The sequence below is a fragment of the Microtus ochrogaster genome, chromosome 6 (genome assembly GCF_000317375.1).
Source record: "Microtus ochrogaster isolate Prairie Vole_2 chromosome 6, MicOch1.0, whole genome shotgun sequence".
Taxonomy (NCBI): Eukaryota; Metazoa; Chordata; class Mammalia; order Rodentia; family Cricetidae; genus Microtus; species Microtus ochrogaster.
The window spans coordinates 62,305,963-62,323,384 of NC_022013.1; the positions used below are offsets into that span (position 1 = coordinate 62,305,963).

General features: G+C 44.2%; 1 protein-coding gene across 2 annotated transcripts in view; it reads right to left on the bottom strand.

Annotated features, from left to right (window-relative positions):
• The window catches only part of Arhgef3 (Rho guanine nucleotide exchange factor 3), a 288,000-nt gene that overhangs the window by 13,375 nt on the left and 257,203 nt on the right, over nucleotides 1-17,422 (bottom strand). For both annotated transcript variants that reach the window (XM_026779863.1, XM_005348685.3), the window contains 5 exons: nucleotides 15,509-15,679; nucleotides 11,135-11,197; nucleotides 8,480-8,576; nucleotides 8,249-8,325; nucleotides 829-1,086 (listed from right to left, as the gene is read on the bottom strand). In XM_026779863.1, the coding sequence (XP_026635664.1) occupies nucleotides 829-1,086; nucleotides 8,249-8,325; nucleotides 8,480-8,576; nucleotides 11,135-11,197; nucleotides 15,509-15,679 (666 nt within the window). The remainder of the gene's footprint in view (nucleotides 1-828; nucleotides 1,087-8,248; nucleotides 8,326-8,479; nucleotides 8,577-11,134; nucleotides 11,198-15,508; nucleotides 15,680-17,422) is intronic.

Genomic DNA, 17,422 nt, shown 5'->3' on the forward strand with positions numbered 1-17,422 from the left:
GTTTTTCGAGACAGGGTTTCTCTGTAGCTTTGGAGCCTGTCCTGGAACTAGCTTTTGTATACCAGGCTGGCCTCAAACTCACAGAGATCTGCCTGCCTCTGCCTCCCGAGTGCTGGGATTAAAGGCATGCTCCACCACCACCCAGCTGAAGAGCTGGTTTTTAACTTGCTATATAGCACAGAATGCCCTCAAACTTGGAAGGCTCCTGCCTCTCTAGTGCTGTCAGCACAGACACTCACCCAGCCCGTGCTCAGTAAACATTTTCTGAATGAGGGTGTGGTGGTCACTAGGAGGTTGATCAGGCACCCTCCTGCACTTGGGTACAGACAGGAGCTAGATCTTAAACAGGTGACCCTTCATAAATGACCTTTGGTCTAGCTAGAAGCCAATTCCCATTTTCTTACTAAATAAAACATTTTCATTTAAAATCTCCAGAAAGATCTTAGTTCTCACAGTCTGCAATTCTAATACTGGATTGGAGTGGCATAAAAAGCCATCAAGAACAGTATAAAACCTGAGCTGGGTATGGCAGCACATACCTATAATCCTAGCGTTTGGGAGGCTGAGACACGTTTGAAGCCAGTTAAACAAAGAAACAAACACATGCACACATACACACAATTGGTAAGAGAGGTTTTAGAACCAAATGGATCCTAAGCTACTTTATGTAAACATGTTGTTTTATGGATGAGGAACTAGAAACGGGTAAGGAAAAGAAACCAAAAGAAAAAAAAAGAAGTCCAAGATTGCTGGGCCCCATGCGTTCGGCACCTACTGACCCAACCCTAGCCATTCTGCAGAGTAGCCCAGGAAGAGAGGCAAACTCACAGCTTCTTCCAGGTGCTGCTGATCTGGGTTATCGTTCGGTGTGTGCCTCAGGATTTCTCGAAGCAGCAGCGGGTATTTCACCAGACGGCTCCTAGGAATATCAAGGAAATTCCAGAGATCTAGTTTGCGGCTGAAGGGCGATTCTAAGCAGCGCTGAAGGAAGTCCTGGACTCTGTGGTCTTGCTTCTTGTGGTCCAGGAGGGCTTTAGCAGCGACTTGATTGCTGCAGTAGCTGTCATAGGAGCTGAGGCAGGGCAGCTGAGGAGGAGACAGAAGGGAAGGCTGGGTGTCAGCGTCACTGTTAGACACCCAAGCAGTCTCCAGACCCGGTCAGCATGGAAGGGCAGAGGAAACCAACCAGTGCAATCTTCAAAAGGACAGACAAGACACAAACATGCCATTTTCTTAGTTTTACAGTCCTCTTTTTTTTTTTTTTTGATTTTCGAGACAGGGTTTCTCTGTAGCTTTTTTTTTTGGTTCCTGTCCTGGAACTAGCTCTTCTAGACCTCGAACTCCCAGAGATCTGCCTGCCTCTGCCTCCCGAGTGCTGGGATTAAAGGCATGCGCCACCACCGCCTGGCTTACATTCCTCTTTTAAAGATCCTATCAAAATTCTTCAGCTTTGTTTAGCAACTTATGCTAGAAAAAAAAGATCAGTATTGTAGAAGCATATAGAACAGGGTTTTTGTTTGTTTGTGGTGTGTGTGTGTGTGTGTGTGTGTGTGTTAGTGCTTGGGACTGAACCCAAGGCCCCATGCATGCTTAAAGTTCTACCCCTGAGCTACACCTCAGTCTCAGAATTTCTCTAACCCTTTCAAAGCACTCAGTAGGGCAGGTAAGGCAGAAGTTATGAATTAATTTCATTTTATGTCTATTTTTTGGTGTTCATATGTGTTTGGAGGACAAGAGACAACCTTGGCTACCGTTCCTCAGGAGCTACATACATTGTTCTAAAATTCTATGTGTGACATATATGTCTCTCTGTGTAGATGATGTGTGTGTCTGGGAGGGGACACACGTGTGGCACAGCACACATGTAGAGAGCAGAGGACAGCCCCAGGTGTTGGTGCGCATCTTAGACAGGGTCTCTCGGCCTGCTGCGGCTGTTCTGGGACTATAGGCTTGCGGTTTGTGAGCTTCTGAGAATTCTCGCATTTCCACCTCCCAGCACGACACATGAGCCTGACTTTACACAAATCTGGGGATTCCAACACAGATCCTCACCCTGCTACACCATGCCTACCGAACCATCTCCCCAGAGCCCTTTTAATTTTTAAAAATCGATTTAATTGTGAGAATTTTTATTTTTGTGTCTGTGTATGCATTTGCTGGTCTCTGTGTCTCACTGTCTGCTGGGACTTCTGGAAGCCAGAGGCAGGTTCAGACCCCAGGAACGTGCAATCGTGATCTATCTAATGGGAGTTCTGGAACCTTCCTCTGGAAGAGTAGCGAGCACATTTAATCACTGAGCCACATCTCCAGCCTTATCTCCTTTCATTTTTTTTAAAGCAGAATTTATTTTAGAATTATTTAAAGAGACTTTTCTAGAAGACTTAGTGGTATACATAGAAAGCAAGGGTCAAACTCACAACCTAGGCCTTCGTGTTGCTCAGTACACGAATTTCCAAGGTGGCCCAATTATTAGGGGCCTCAAGAATTTGAAGCAATAGTATGATTAGGAAAAAGAAAATAGTTTAGGAATTATTTGTTAAAATCTTCTCAATGAGCTCTGGCAGGCCAGGAAAGGTTTTTGGCACCATCTTCCGGATCACATCACACTATCATGCAAGAATAGTTTCAGCCTAACCTGGAATGTGTTAACCCCACTGCCTTCATTCCAGCAAAAAACGCCAATTTCCCTGACGCGTCCATCAGTCACACTGGGTAAACACCACATCAGAGACTCAAGTAAGAGACTCTCACCCCAGTCTGCCACTCCTCCCTCCTAACAGCGCCCTAGGCTGACATGCTTGGGCAGCTGCCCGCAGCAGTACTGTGAAGCCAGTCACCCAGCTGCATCGTCCTCCTCTGGAAACCAATGAAGAGACTGTGTGTGTCCACCATGACACCCCTCTGCAGCATTCAGTGAGAGACAGGGACAAAGGAGTCTTTTCTTTCTGCGTGTGCATGGCTTTGCATTATACCCATTAAACAACAGAGTCTATATTATGGATGAACAAGTAAATTAAAGGTTAATGAATTGTAACACAGTTGATGGTTTGGGAGCGATGCTCACAAAAACAATGGCAGAATCAATAACAAATAAAAACCCCAAACAAAACAAAACTCTGGGTGTGGTGGCTCACACATATCATCCTAGCACCACAGAGTTTGAGGCGGGAACTGACCGAAGTTCAAGAGCTGTCTGAGTGAATTCAAGACCAGCCTGGACTACACACTGTGATTCTGTCTCAGAAGCCAAACAAAGATGCAGCCAGAAACTTCCTGCTAAGCCCGAAGGCCTGAGCCTGATCTGCAGGACCTATGGTAAGTCCTCTCCTGAGCTAACCTCTGATTTCTACACACAAGAGAACAGACTCCTACGAGTTGTCCTCTGGGCACACATATGCTTATATATGTACATACAAAATATATATATTTTCATATATACAAAAAATGCAAATACATGTAAAAATAACAACAACAAAAACCCAAAGAAACAAATCAACAAAAACACGGGTGGTAGCGTTTGAAGTCTTTAGCTATCCTGCCACGACTTTTACACTTCTTATTGAAATTAATTCCTCATCACAGAGTAGAAAAAGTTGCCAGAGAAGTAGTATTTATAAAAGATTCATTGCTGGGTTAACATTTCTGGGAATGCCTTTCTTCCTTCCACTTTCACAAACACACACAACAACTTTTGATTTGTGTTAAAAACAGCTGCAGAAATTCTCTGCTCGCCGGGCGGTGGTGGCGCAAGCCTTTAATCCCAGCACTCTAGAGGCAGAGGCAGGTGGATCTCTAAGTTCGAGGCCAACCTGGTCTACAAGAGCTAGTTCCAAAACAGGCTCCAAAGCTACAGAGAAACCCTGTCTTGAAAAACAAAAGAACAACAACGACAAAAAAACTGCTGTGGGACAATGGTTTGTACCCTGTCAATTGTATTTTAATAAAAACGTTGATTGGCCAGTAGCCAGGCAGGACGTACAGGCGGGACAACCAGACAGGAAGTAGAGGCGGGTTAATGAGAACAGGAGAATGCTGGGAATAAGGAAGTCCTAGTCCGCAGTCGTGATCCAGCCACAGAAGAAGTAAGATGTGACTGCCTTGCTGAATAAGGTACGGAGCCACGTGGCTAGCATGGACAAGAATAATGGGCTAATATAAGTTAGAAGAGTTAATAAGAAGCCTGAGCTAATGAGCCAATCAGTTTATAACTAATGTAGACCTCTGTGTAATTTCTTTGGGACTTAACAACTGTGGGAACCAGGCAGGACAGAAACCTCAGACGACGAACAAAACCCAAACCATGTATTTTGAAGTACTGATGAGATGCTGAGTTCAAAAGCACCCCAGGCTCTCTTCATTTCACTTCCCCTTCCTTGCCTCTCTAAAGACCTGGAAATGAGCCACGTTTGCATTAAGGAGAAGCAAATCAGTGGTAACCATCAGATATGAACTACCCAGGAACTCTGGCCACACTGTGCAACGAGCCATTGCTTTCTCTGATCCTGCCACTGGCTACCATGGCAACTACCTTCGGCTCTGCTCTTTTGTTCACACCTGACAAGGTGCTCATTTCCTGGGCATGACTCAAAATGTATACAATCTAATTTTCTTTAAAAATGAGGCAAGAGCTTGGTGCTTAAAAACAAAATTAAAAAAAAAAAAAAAGCAGACTCTGGGAATGCAGCATTAGTTTCAAAAACAAACGTGGACAGTTGTTTGTGGCTCTGAACCTCAGCTTCTCCACTCTCAGAATTTGTATAGTACAGGCCTCCCTGTCCCCCTTATTGAGACAAGCTATATAAAACACTTCACAGATTGCCCTCTGATTAAGAAGTGGTGAGCACTGGCTATCATGACTATCTTTTGTTTTGTTGGGCTGTTATTGGTTAAGATTCAGTCTCATTGGGTTTAGGCTGTCCTGGAACTCAAAGGGAGAGGTATGTGCATATGAGTGCTGGTGCCCCTGGAGGCCAGCACCATCTTACCAGCCCCCATCCCAAATTCTTGAGAGTCTGTTAAAAGAGACATTAAGTCCTCTAACACTTAGGAGCTGAGCAAGTAACTCACTCACTGCTGCTGTGGCTGTCTGTACAAGATCTGCATAAGACTGGGCCAATCTGGGGGAGGGGCCATGAGGCTCTACTCCTCCCTGAGGGCCTATTAATGGTTGCTGGGGAAGAGGGTGTCACTTTCTTCAGCAGTAGAGCCATTGGTAAATTGCCCAGGCTCTTGGAAATAACCTCTCACTCCTGCTTGTGCAAGCAAGTATGAGTAAATCCTATGGGTCATACAAGAAGAAGAAAAAGCCGGGCGATGGTGGTGCACGCCTTTAATCCCAGCACTTGGGAGGCAGAGGCAGGCGGATCTCCGTGAGTTCGAGACCAGCCTGGTCTAGAGAGCTAGTTCCAGGACAGGCTCCAAAGCCACAGAGAAACCCTGTCTCAAAAACCAAAAAAAAAAAAAGAAGAAAAAGTAGGAGGGGACCTGTTGGGAAGTGGAAGGGGTTGAGTGGGAGAGAGGATAAGAGTGGGGGACATTGGGTAAAAAACACTAAAATTCATTATCCATATGGAACTGCTGAAAAATAAAAAATGGAAAAATTTAAAAAGCCTATATATATATATATACACATATATATATACACACATACACACACATGTATAAATATATATCAAAAGCACTTTAAAAATACACACACACATTTAGAAGCTCTATCCCCCGAATGTAAAAAAAAAAATGTTAGAATACATCTGGATTTTTTACTTCCATGCACCTTTTCTCTCTCCCTGGAATTAAAAATTAACTAGGATCTAAATGAAACAGGAGCACTTTCTGCCTTGGAGAGCTTATAAATTATTTTATTAGTGAGACCAGTCACTTGGGACATTGTGTCTTTTTGACAGGGAAGGCTTGCTCAAACAGGGTGAGGAAGGGGACTTCTACCGTCTGTAACCAGGGCAGCTTCCCAAAGATCCCATCTGTTTAAAGTCTTCAAAGCATAAGTCATGGATTCACTCTAAGGTCAAAGGCCCGGCTGACACTGTCCTGGACAGTCAGTCGTGGGGAGGGGGTAGGGATATCTCACTCTTTCAAAGGGTTTTTTTTTTTCCTTTGCGGGGAGGAAAATAAATCAATTTTCCATGGATTGAATGAGCCCTGACTTTTCTCATTTACTGTCTAGTAAGATATTATTTTGCTCTGTTTAAAAGATTAGAACTCAAACAGACTGACTCTGATGTACAGCTCTCGCTCATACCAACACACTTGGAGTTAAAAGAAAAACACTTAACAGCTTTTTGGTTGATAAATAAAAACCATTTCTCATGAGATCTGACAACAATGGGCCACTTGTTTCCTTTCAGGCTGCTCTTCAAGCTTCAAGACCCATTTTATGCCTGGAAGGTCCAGCAGCAAGAGACTGGCGTGGACACACTTCCTCTGGGCATGTATGGGACAGACTGTTAGAGCCTTCCCCAGGCCCCAGATCAAACTAACCTCATAACATAAGTTGACAAAAGGGTATTTCAGGGCGAGAAAAAAGCGAAGAAGGCAAAATCCTCAAGCTTGAATCTGAAACAATGTCATCATCTGCAAGCAATGCTTAGAGGAACAGCATCCTCCTATATTACTCTAGCAGAAAAATCTGAGCAGGACTCCAGAGTTAACTCTGAAGGGCTCTCACTCCACAGACTGGGGAAGTTTAAACACACTGATATAGACCTTCTCACTCAACCACCTCTGACTCCAGTGGACCCACACTTTCCACAGAACTGTCTTTGTAGTTGAAGAACTTTGAAATAATACTATGACTAATAATACAAAGTCAAAAGTTTGAGATGAACGACCTCCCCTGAAATATTAAAGCAGATGGCCTGAATTATTCAGCTTACACCATTACTTGTCTGGCAGATATTCTCGGGCTATTTCAGCCTTGGTACTAAAATTGACTTCTGAACTAGAGCCAAATCCTGGGACCCTCCGAAGTTTCCAGAGCATGGCAGTAACTGAGAGGCCCCAGGTCAGACGCCAGTGTTAAGATTTCTTTGCACATCCATGTGACATCAATGAGAACCAGAAGGTTAGAAACAAATTTACCTGGAAGGAGAGCACTTATGGCGGTAGAGACCAAAAGCCCCGCACCACCCTCTGTCGCTGCACTCCCTGCTATTTTCCTGAAATTCTGGGTGAACCAGAGGGACCAAGAGATCTAATTTTGCCTGGAAGAAGTCACTACAGTTATCCGCTTTCAATACCTGCTTTATAACAAATAAAAATATCTAGAATTGGGGTGGAGCATCCAAGTATTCACTGGAGGTCACAGGCAGGCAGACAATAGGATAGGATGGTGGCAAAATAGCACATGCTTTGCCTATGTGACTGACACAAGTGGTCCCTACATACTCAACTGAACAAGAATTCAGTATGAGGACCACACATTACTCATGAACCCTAACTGAAGGTCCCATCTTTGTTCTTTAAGAAAGGGAATCCATCTTGTTGTCTGTATACCCAGCAGTTACTTAGGACCAGAAATATATGTTTTAAGTATGAGCAACATAGACTCATTACCTTGTTTGTAAAACTACATTTAGATCAACTGCCCCCCCCAGATCCCCCCGCCCAGTGCTGGGCATCAAACCCAGAGTCTTAGACATTCTAAGCAAGACCTATCTATTTTTGGTGATGAACAAGAATGTCAAGCCAGGCCTGGCGGCACAGGCCTGTAAATCCCAACTACTTGGAAGGTTGAGGCAGGAGTATCCCAAATTCAAGGCCTGCCCGGGCTGCAAAGAGAGTTCATGGGCAGTGTTGGCAATTTAGTGAGAACATGCCTCAGAATAAGGGGCAAGTCGGCAAAATGAGCACGGAGATAGACAGATCAGCGGTAAAGTTCTTGCATAACATGTCCTGAGAAAAAATGAATATGTTAATTTTAAACTTAGAGGAGAAATTGCAATAATTTAATTGGGTTAAATCCAATATAATCTAGTGTCATTTTATTTCATGTAAAACTAATAATAGTTTCATGTGCACATTTAGTTTACTTTATTGCAAAAATGCAAGGCTGTCTGTAAATGCAATAAATCTGCAATAAGAAAAAAAATTGTTTCCATGCTTTGAAGAATAAAGCCTCAATATTACAAGAGTCTGACTTTTTATCTGACATGATAACCAGAATTTGCCAACATGGAAAAAGTTCAGCTAATGTAAAATCTATCTTCAAATAAGACCAGAGAACATTTCTTACCCAGCCTACGAGGATGGGACCAACATGCTCAGTCGAGCCGTCGGGCTTCCGAACGTCTCGAAGCTGACTAAGGAGCTCTGGCAAGAAAGAAACATTTGGTTAGACATTCCAACACGAGCAGGGGTTGAAGGGTAATACTGGGCGTCTCACATTATTACACAATCACAGATTTGCTATAAGACAACTCAGTTAAGGCTACCAGTCATGACTCGTCTGGGATCAAAACTGTACCTTCGTGGAGAGGAATCAGAGAGTCCAGTGTTCCAAAAATTTGATTCAGCTCTTGTTCTGTCATTATTGAGAGTTTCAGCATGGGGTCATGGTAGGCCTGTAGAAGATGGGCAAGAGATGGACACAAATGTTAAATTCAGAGGAGCTCAGTCATTTGTGTAAGTGATTCCTGGGAAGTGCTTTTCAACAAACAAAAGTTGGCTTCCTACGATTTCTCCCCTAATGCAGGGAAACAGCAGACGGATGCGGCTGGAGGTGCAGGAAACCCGGTTCTGCCTGTAGCCTCTTGTGACTGCTGATAAGCTAAGGTAGATTTCCCCCAAGTCCTTCTATCCTTTAATGCATCATATATGGAGGAAGGAGCAAACGTCCTACATGGAGAGCAGTCTGGATTGCTACCAGGCTCTGAAAGTCTACATGATTCTACACTTTGAAAAACCTCCCATTCTATTCAAGATTAGCTAACAACAGGCTTTTCCAAGTAAGTACACATCCAAAAGAAAAGAAAACTGCTCACTGGGTGGTGGCACACACCTTTAATCCTAGCACTTGGGAGGCAGAGGCCAACCTGGCCTACAGAGGGAGTTCCAGGATAGTCAAGGCTACACTGAGAAACCTTGTCTTGAAAAATGAATGGACAAACAAACAATACAAAAAGGAATAGAAAAGAAAAGTGGTTGGACCTTTCATTATTAATGTTAAGTACAGACAGACAAACATTTGCCGAACCTTGTTCAGTTCTTCCGAAATTGGGTGGGTATGGTGACCCACCTACATTCCAGCACTGGGAATGTGACACACAGAAGACTAGAGTAAACTGGTTAACCAGACTAGCTAGACTAGCTATACTGATGAGTTTTGGTTCAGTCAAGAGAACCTGCATCAATAAACATGGTGATGAGCCAATGAAGGAGACTCATGTTACTCTCTGGCATCCACAAGCACAGATGTGACCACATACACATGAACAAGCATATATACATGCACATATACTACACATAAACACATGCAAAATAAGACAGATGCCATGCATGTCCTCAGAGAGTTGTATAAAGTTAATTGAGGGTTGTTTTTGATTTATTTATTATGTACAGTGTTCAGCCTCCATGTATGCCCTCAGGCCAGAAAAGGGCACCAAATCTCATTACAGATGGTTGTGAGCCACCATGTGGTTGCTGGGAATCGAACTCAGGACCTCCGGAAGAGCAGTCAGTGCTCTTAACCTCTGAGCCATCTCTCCAGCCCCCTTGAGGTTTTTTTTTAAGATTCATGGAAACTTAAAATATATATTAAAAAAAAACAGTTCAAGATTAATGACAGGAGGGTTGTCCCATTAGAAAACAAAACCAATCAAGTTATAAAGGGCTCTAATAGATCCGAAAATTCAAGGTAAGGAAGGTATCTAAGGAATGTTCTAGAGGTGAGTCGTGTGCAGAGGGGAGGCTGGAAATACCATAGAAGAACGGCCTTGATTTGAGCTGGTGCCTGTGAGAGGGGCAGAGGTGTATGACTGGGAGGAAAAAGGGGTTTGGGGAGAAACAGAACCCTCTGACTCATAAGTCAGGGTTGGCCGAGAAACACCTGAAGGTGTTTATATTTGGGAAATCTTGACTCAGGAAGTGGGGATTAGACATGTGATGTGTTCCAGACCTAAATGCCTTCTTATTTCTGAGCTGCTGCCTCTAGCCTACCCAACAGTTGTTTCTGGCAGTGTCTGTGCAAAGCCTAGCTAGCCATCTCAGGAGTGCAGGAGGTAGAACTTCCTATTAGCAGAACTTTAATCAACGACCCTAGGTCAAGAAACATTCTCCTGAACGCATGATTCCCTCAAGAAGCCATAACAAAACAAGTTAAAGGAGTCTGAATTGAGCCTCCAAACTAGGGCGGTCACTGGAAAAAGGGTTTGTTGTCAAGAATGTACATGATATAAGGCAAGGGTGTCCTTCCCTCCTCCCACATAATGTGGATTAACACGTCCTTAGCTGGGGTCTAGCTCAGCAGTAGATCATGTGCGTAGCATGTTTAGGTCTGAGCCTGATGCCCAGCATATTCAACAAATAACCCCACCCCTCAAAGAAACCATCGTTTCGTACGAAAGACCCTAATTTCTACACTGTACGAACATGCAGCTCACTCTACCGACTTTCAGGAATCAATCGTCTTTACCCTGATTCAAAAATCTATTTCTCTATAAATGGTAGTTTCTCTCATGGACCTCATGAGACTCCTTTTTTGGTGTGTTTTGAGAGTCAGACTCTCAATATGTGGCCCAGACTGTTCTCATAATCTAGGACCTCCCACCTCAGCCTCCTGAGTAGCTCAAGAAAGACGTCTAGGACAATGAAGTACATACAAAAGCAGGCAGGTCACCATGAGGGCTTTCAGATTTAAACAGATACATTCTTCGAGGTGCACTAGACACTAGGCATCCGGCAGGTGCCAGGTGTGGAGGGCTATTTACCTTCTTGCGTTGAGCCATTTCCTTCACTGTTCGTTTGTGGTCAAAAGTTTTTTTTTTTTCTCTCCAATTTCTGATGACTTGAGTTAGTCACAAAGAGGCTGCTCGAATGCATCATCTTGAGACCGTGAAATGACTCACAAGGCAGAAAAACACACAAGGTGACTCAAACAGCTACTGTATCTATCTTAGCTCACCTTTTTTGCTAACTTCAAGTCCTCTATCAAGTCTTCTTCTCCTTGAGAAAGCTCAAAGATCGCCTGCAAAGCAAGAGAACAGACTTGTTCAGTTCTTTCATTTATAAATTCAGACAGTACAAACACTCACATGTTCCGAATTCCCTCGAATTTGCATGAGGCATGGGGTATACTCAGAGAAGCGTATGCTGAGCATGTGCAAGGCCCTGAGTTTAATACCTCGTAGGAAAAAAAAAAGCTCAAATTATCCTGAAGCAAACACATCTTGTAGTTAAAAATGGCAAAGAAAAGCCTTGTTTGTGAGGATTTTGACATGTATTTCCCACCTACCAATTCGCCCTTTGCATTTTTAAACTCTGATGACGTCCAAGAGCAGGGAACTACATCAAGGGTGTGAGTGTTGGATTCTGTATCTTTGCTATGGGGGCGATCGTAAGAAACCATCCAGAGTCTGCAGTCAGAAACGGATCTGGCAGAGTTATAAACCAGACCATCACAGTCTGCTGCTTTTATCCCCAAAGAAGGCAAGTCTCAGAAGAAAGCTATATTCTTATCATCTACGTAAGACCGGGATTATAAAAAGAACCCAACATTTTATCACTATAAACAGAATCTGGTGGAGTCAATTCATTCTAAAGTCTCGCCAGGTACAATAAATAAGATTAGAGTGTGCAAATTCATCATTTCAGATTTGGCTCCATTAAGCCACCAAACCTAAAGAGCTATGGTGCGCAGCGCACTCCTCTCACCAGGAATCCAAACACTGGGCAAACATTATGGCACTAAAGGACTACCAGCCTGAGATAATAGTCCAGGAACAACTCTACTGTCCCCAGCTGGAGAAGAGAAGTCAGCCACTTCCAGGCTTGGCCACTACCCTGAGGTTTACAGACGAGAGGGCAATGAAATGGAACAGAGCAGGCGAGACAGAAACCTGGGCTATGGGGACAACCCTCCCCAAGGTCCAGCAAAGTCTCACCTCATGGCTTACTGAAATAATTACACGCACATGAGAAATTACAAAAATTGCACAGGGGTCCTGTGTACCTCTCAGCTGTCTGTCCCCAAGAGTAGCATCTTAAATGGACTTGCCTTGGATTTCCTTGGCCATCTGCATTATGGGAGGGAGCTCATCAACTATTACGACAAATGCCCTTCATCCCCAAGAGAGGAGGCCCATAGGATTCCACAAGAGAAAAGAAGAGAAGCACCAGGTTCAAATCCTGACTGCAGCTCACCGCTGCTGGCCCTGCCTGTCTCATCTGCGCTCTGTCTTTCCTTTTCCTACGCTGGCAGGTTATACAAGACACATTTGGACATGGGTAACACTTAGAAAAAATACAGTAAAACATAAGGGAGGACATTTTAAATCACCTACAATAGCATCCTGCTAACTCTGAGAATGCAGAAATAACAAACTCAGTTTTTCCATCTCTTCCTCCCTCCATCCTTCCCCCTTCTTCTCCCTTTCTCTCCCTTCCTACCCTCATTTCAGTTTTTTTTTCCTCCTCCACTTTCATTACACAGGTGACTTCTGGGGGGACTTCCCTTTGCACTCCAAGCAATGAATTATGCCACAGACACCAGGTAGCTGTCATCTAATTCAATTATAATGCTGCCTACGTGGAGACAGCATCAGGTCGCCAGAGTGACAGTTCAGTCCCAAGGCTCTTCACCCTTCTATATGCTAATCAAGACCTTAAATAGTTTGACCTGTGACTTTCATCAACGGTGAGAAGTCAGTGCTCCCATGACCCCTCCTTAGGTTAATCTGCCACCACTGCTCACGGAACTCAGGGCAACATTCCTGTTTACGGTTTACAGGGTATCATAAAGGCTATGAGCATCAGGTGAGGGCAGGAATGAGGGCAGGTATGAGAGCAGCCTACACCCTCTCTGTATCTACCACACCACCCTTCCAGAACTCGTGTTTAGCCATTCCGCTCTTAAAACCATGTCCTCTGGGTTTCCATGGTGATTCAGACAGCAGACAGATGAAATCTCTGGCCTTTGTTTATCATCTGTAACCATCAGCCTCGCTCACTTCTCCAGGGGTCAGCCAGTGGTAGATCTTAGTTTGGTTTCTATTGTGGGATAAACGCAGCAACTCTCAGGTCACAGTCAGTCACTGAGAGAACTCAGGGCCAGACTCAAGGCAAAAACTAGAAGAGAGGTCATAGAGCAGTGGTTCTCAACCTGTGGGTCCCAGTCCCTTTAGGTCCTGCATATCAGATATTTACATTATGATTCATAACAGTAGCAAAAATACAGTTATGGAGTAGTAATGAAATAACTTTATGGTTGAGGGTTCACTACAACATGAGACACTGTATGGAAGGGTCCCAACATTAGGAGGGAGGAGAACCACTGTCACAAAGGAAAGCTACTTACTGGCTTGTCAGACTGTTTTTCTTTTCTTTTCTTTCTTTCTTTTTCTCTTTCTTTCTTTTTCTCTTTCTTTCTTTCTTTCTTTCTTTCTTTCTTTCTTTCTTCCTTCCTTCCTTCCTTCCCCTCCCTCCCTCCCTCTCTCCCTTCTTTTCTTTCCTTTTCTTTTCTTTTCTTTTTCTTCCAGCCTGTTTTCTTAATACTATACAGGACCACTGGCCCAAGGACGTCATTGCTCACAGTGGGCTGGGCCTTCCCATGTCCATCACAAATCAAGAAAACACCCCCACAAACTTTCCTGTAGGCAGTCTGATGGAGGCATTTTTTTCAATTGAGGTTCCTCTTTCCAGACAAGCTAGCTGTGTTAAGATGAGAAAAAACAAAACAAAACAAAGCAGAAACCAGGACAGGCTGGGTTGTCACTGGATAGCAGTTTTCTGTTTTCTGGCCTGGGTCTGACTCGTAGCTAGTACACAGCCGGAAGCTTTCAATGGTTGACAGCCACCATCCAATCTTCCGCTTGAGGGTGGAAGATTCTACACGGCAAGTAGTGAAGACCAAACACCCACATCCTAATCTCACATATGACTTTGCCATATTTCCACATAGGAAAAATGGACATGCACATGGGAAGATCTCAGCTCCTTCTTTCGGGGACTTCAAAAGGAAACATTGCTGCCAATTCTTTGGGCATCCTTCCAGAAACATTTTTATGAACATATAAACAAATTAATATACAGTCATATTATTTATATACACAATAGCATTCTAATTTTGTTCCCTGCTTTATCTACTTAACCAAGCACACATATAAACATGCCTGCCCCATTTCTACATCTGTGTAGTACTTTGAGGGTTTCAGCATCTCCTGGTAATAGAGGTTCAGCTCATCCTGAACAAGTAGCGCCGCTGCAGGCATTAGCCCTCTGAGTAACCCTGCAAGCTTAGCTTTTGACCTGCATGCAAGTAGACCTGAAAAATCAGTTCCTAGGGAAGGACAGCTTGGTTATGAAACCACGAAATTTCAAGTACCCCTTCTGCCAGCATCAGGTTGTCTGAGGGAGAGGAAAAGTGGGAGGGAAAAGGAGGAAGGGGAGGAGAGAGAACACTGTTAATCCCGGCACCAGGGAAGCAGAGGCTAAGAGTTGAGAGTTTTGAGGCTAGCCTGGTCGAGTTTTAGGTTAGCTAGAGTTACATGGGAAGACTCAGTTTCAAAACAAAACAAAAAAACCCCCAAACCCAAAACAAACAACAATAAAAACTAGACACTTCCGGAATCCCAGTGGAGGCAGCACTTGAGAAGAGGTGAGCAGAGTTTGCACTGACAAGAGCTCTGTAGAAGGGGATGTAGTCACAGCTACTTAAGATGGGGATACGGAAAACTCATACGGAAATTAGCTGTCCTCCGTAAGGAAAAGTTTTTCTTTAGAAAGCTGGATCAACATTACAAGAGCCCATTTTTTTTAAAAAACATCTAAAAGTTACTATCAAAATATAAATAAAATGACTGCAGTGGGGTGTGGTGGCGCACGCCTTTAATCCTAGCACTCAGGAGGCGGAGGTGGGCGGATCTGTGAATTCAAGGCCATTCTGTTCTACAGAGTGAGCTCCAGGACAGTTAGGACTACAAAAAGGGATCCAGTTCCAAAAAAAACAAAAAGAGAGAAAGAAAGAAGGAAAAAAAGAAATAGAATATATCGTCATATATATATGAAATTGTGTATATATATGTATATATGTTTAATATAGTATAGATATATAGTATAGTATTCATTATATACATAATTGTCTTTGTGAGTGTAAGAATCCTAACTGGACTCTTGGATTCAACACAGCAAAATCACTTTATTTTTACAGTGGGGCCAGGCCCACGAAGCTGGATGCTGGCTTTTTAGTTTCTGCCATCCTGTGTTCTCCACAGGATGTGGCTCTCGCCTACAGGTACCTTTGCGGCCAACACATAGGCAGCTCCTTGGGTCCCGAGCTTACCTCCTGTCGCTTGATCTCCTTGGACGTAAGCACTTGATTGACACACACATCGAAGGTCTCACTCCAGAGTTTGCTGTCCCTCCGTTTTGTGCTTGAGGAGGTGGCATTTCTGGACCAGGCTCGGGGGGCCAGGATGTCGGGGCGGCTCTCACTGCGGAAGCTAATGGACCGCTACACAATGAGAAAAAGAAATCAGAGGCTCAGCAGCAGGACTGGGTGGATCCTTTGTGAGCAGCTTCCTATCACTGACAGACACAAACCATGTATCTGCAAGACAGAAAGGGCACGGCCGAAGCTTTGAAGGAGTGAGACACCGAGGAAACAGAACAGGAGCCTTTTCACACAACATGCTAGAGGCAACATCCTGTGTGACCTGGACACTGAGTGGACCATAGAACGAGACCAGGCAGGCCAGGCTCACATGCGAAAGGCAGCTCTCCAGCACACGCCCAGTGGTTTATTTCCAGTGGGCACTACTCTTCACAGGCATGAGGGAAATAGTGGTGGATAGCCATCAAGGAAAACTCACCCTTTCCTACAACAGCACCCCGCTATCCCTGGTATCCCCACCCCCGGAATAGTTTGGGTAGGCTTATCCAGGCCTGATCAACCAGACGGTGCCATCATCCCGATCCTCTGCCACAAGATTTACGAGAGAAAAGGGGAGGAGCACTCTGGTGCTGGGAGTTCAGAGATAACGCAAGCAAACTCTCCCTGGTCTCAGGGAACAACCTGTTTACCCCAGGAGTCAGGAAAGGGACACACAGGATGCGAAAGCGAACAGGCTTTAGCAAAGTGAACTGATTAAGCTCCTGGATCCCACTGTGCCTGAAGTCTGGAAGGACTAACCTTAGTCATTTCAGTTACACACAGGTTCTTTCTGTCTCCAGTAGCTGGGGTTCTATCAGCTCAAAACGTTGCAATGAATATGCATTCCAGGTACCAGCCTGGCAGCAAATGATACCTACCCCTGACATAGGCAAAGAGGCCCAGCTGTTTAGAGATCCTAATCACCCCAAGTTCAGCCTTGTGACTGAAATATACTCCCACAGGGCTTTCTCAAGACAAAAGAAGGTGAATGTGTCATCTGTAGTTTTTACCCTGTGAGATTTCAACATGCTCCCTGGGAACAGAAAGGCAAGAGATATTTCTACACTCAAAAAAATGTTTTTTTTCTTTTTTAAAAAGATAAGTTCTCATGAAGCTGGAGAGATGACCAAACATTAAAGCATTAAGATGCTGTAGCCTTTCCAGAAGATGGAAGTTCGGATTTCAGTATCCACAACCGTCTGTCTCCAGGGAATCTGATGTCTCTGGCCCCTGAGGGCACTTGCCCTTACATACATGCATACAAACACACACACACACACACACACACACACACACACACACACGTACATGTACACTCACTTTAAGATATTAAAATACATCTTTTTTAAGAAGACGGGTTCTTTGGTTACACAGCCTAGGCTGACCTGGAACTCACTGTGTAGCCCAAGTTGCCTTCAAACTCAGGATCCTCCCAAGAGCTGAGATTACAGTTGTGTGCTACCAGCTAAAAACCAACAACATCCTCCAACACACACTTTAACTGCTCCTGGGCCCTTCTGTGTGAACTTCTACTCAGCATGGCCAAGAATCAGGCCAAAGCAACATACTTAGGACAGCATCCCGCCACTCTCCGTGAGTCACCCTGCTACTCTCAAACACCGCTTCTGTGCTATCCCTCAGGGCTTCCTTTGAGCAATTTTCTCTTTCTCAAAGGTATTTCTCCCATTTCCCAACTAACTCCTCACCTGTCTTCAGAACACAACCCAGATCCTTCTCTCTCTCTCTCTCTCTCTCTCTCTCTCTCTCTGGTTTTTTGAGACAGGGTTTCTCAGGGCTTCCTTTGAGCAATTTTCTCTTTCTCAA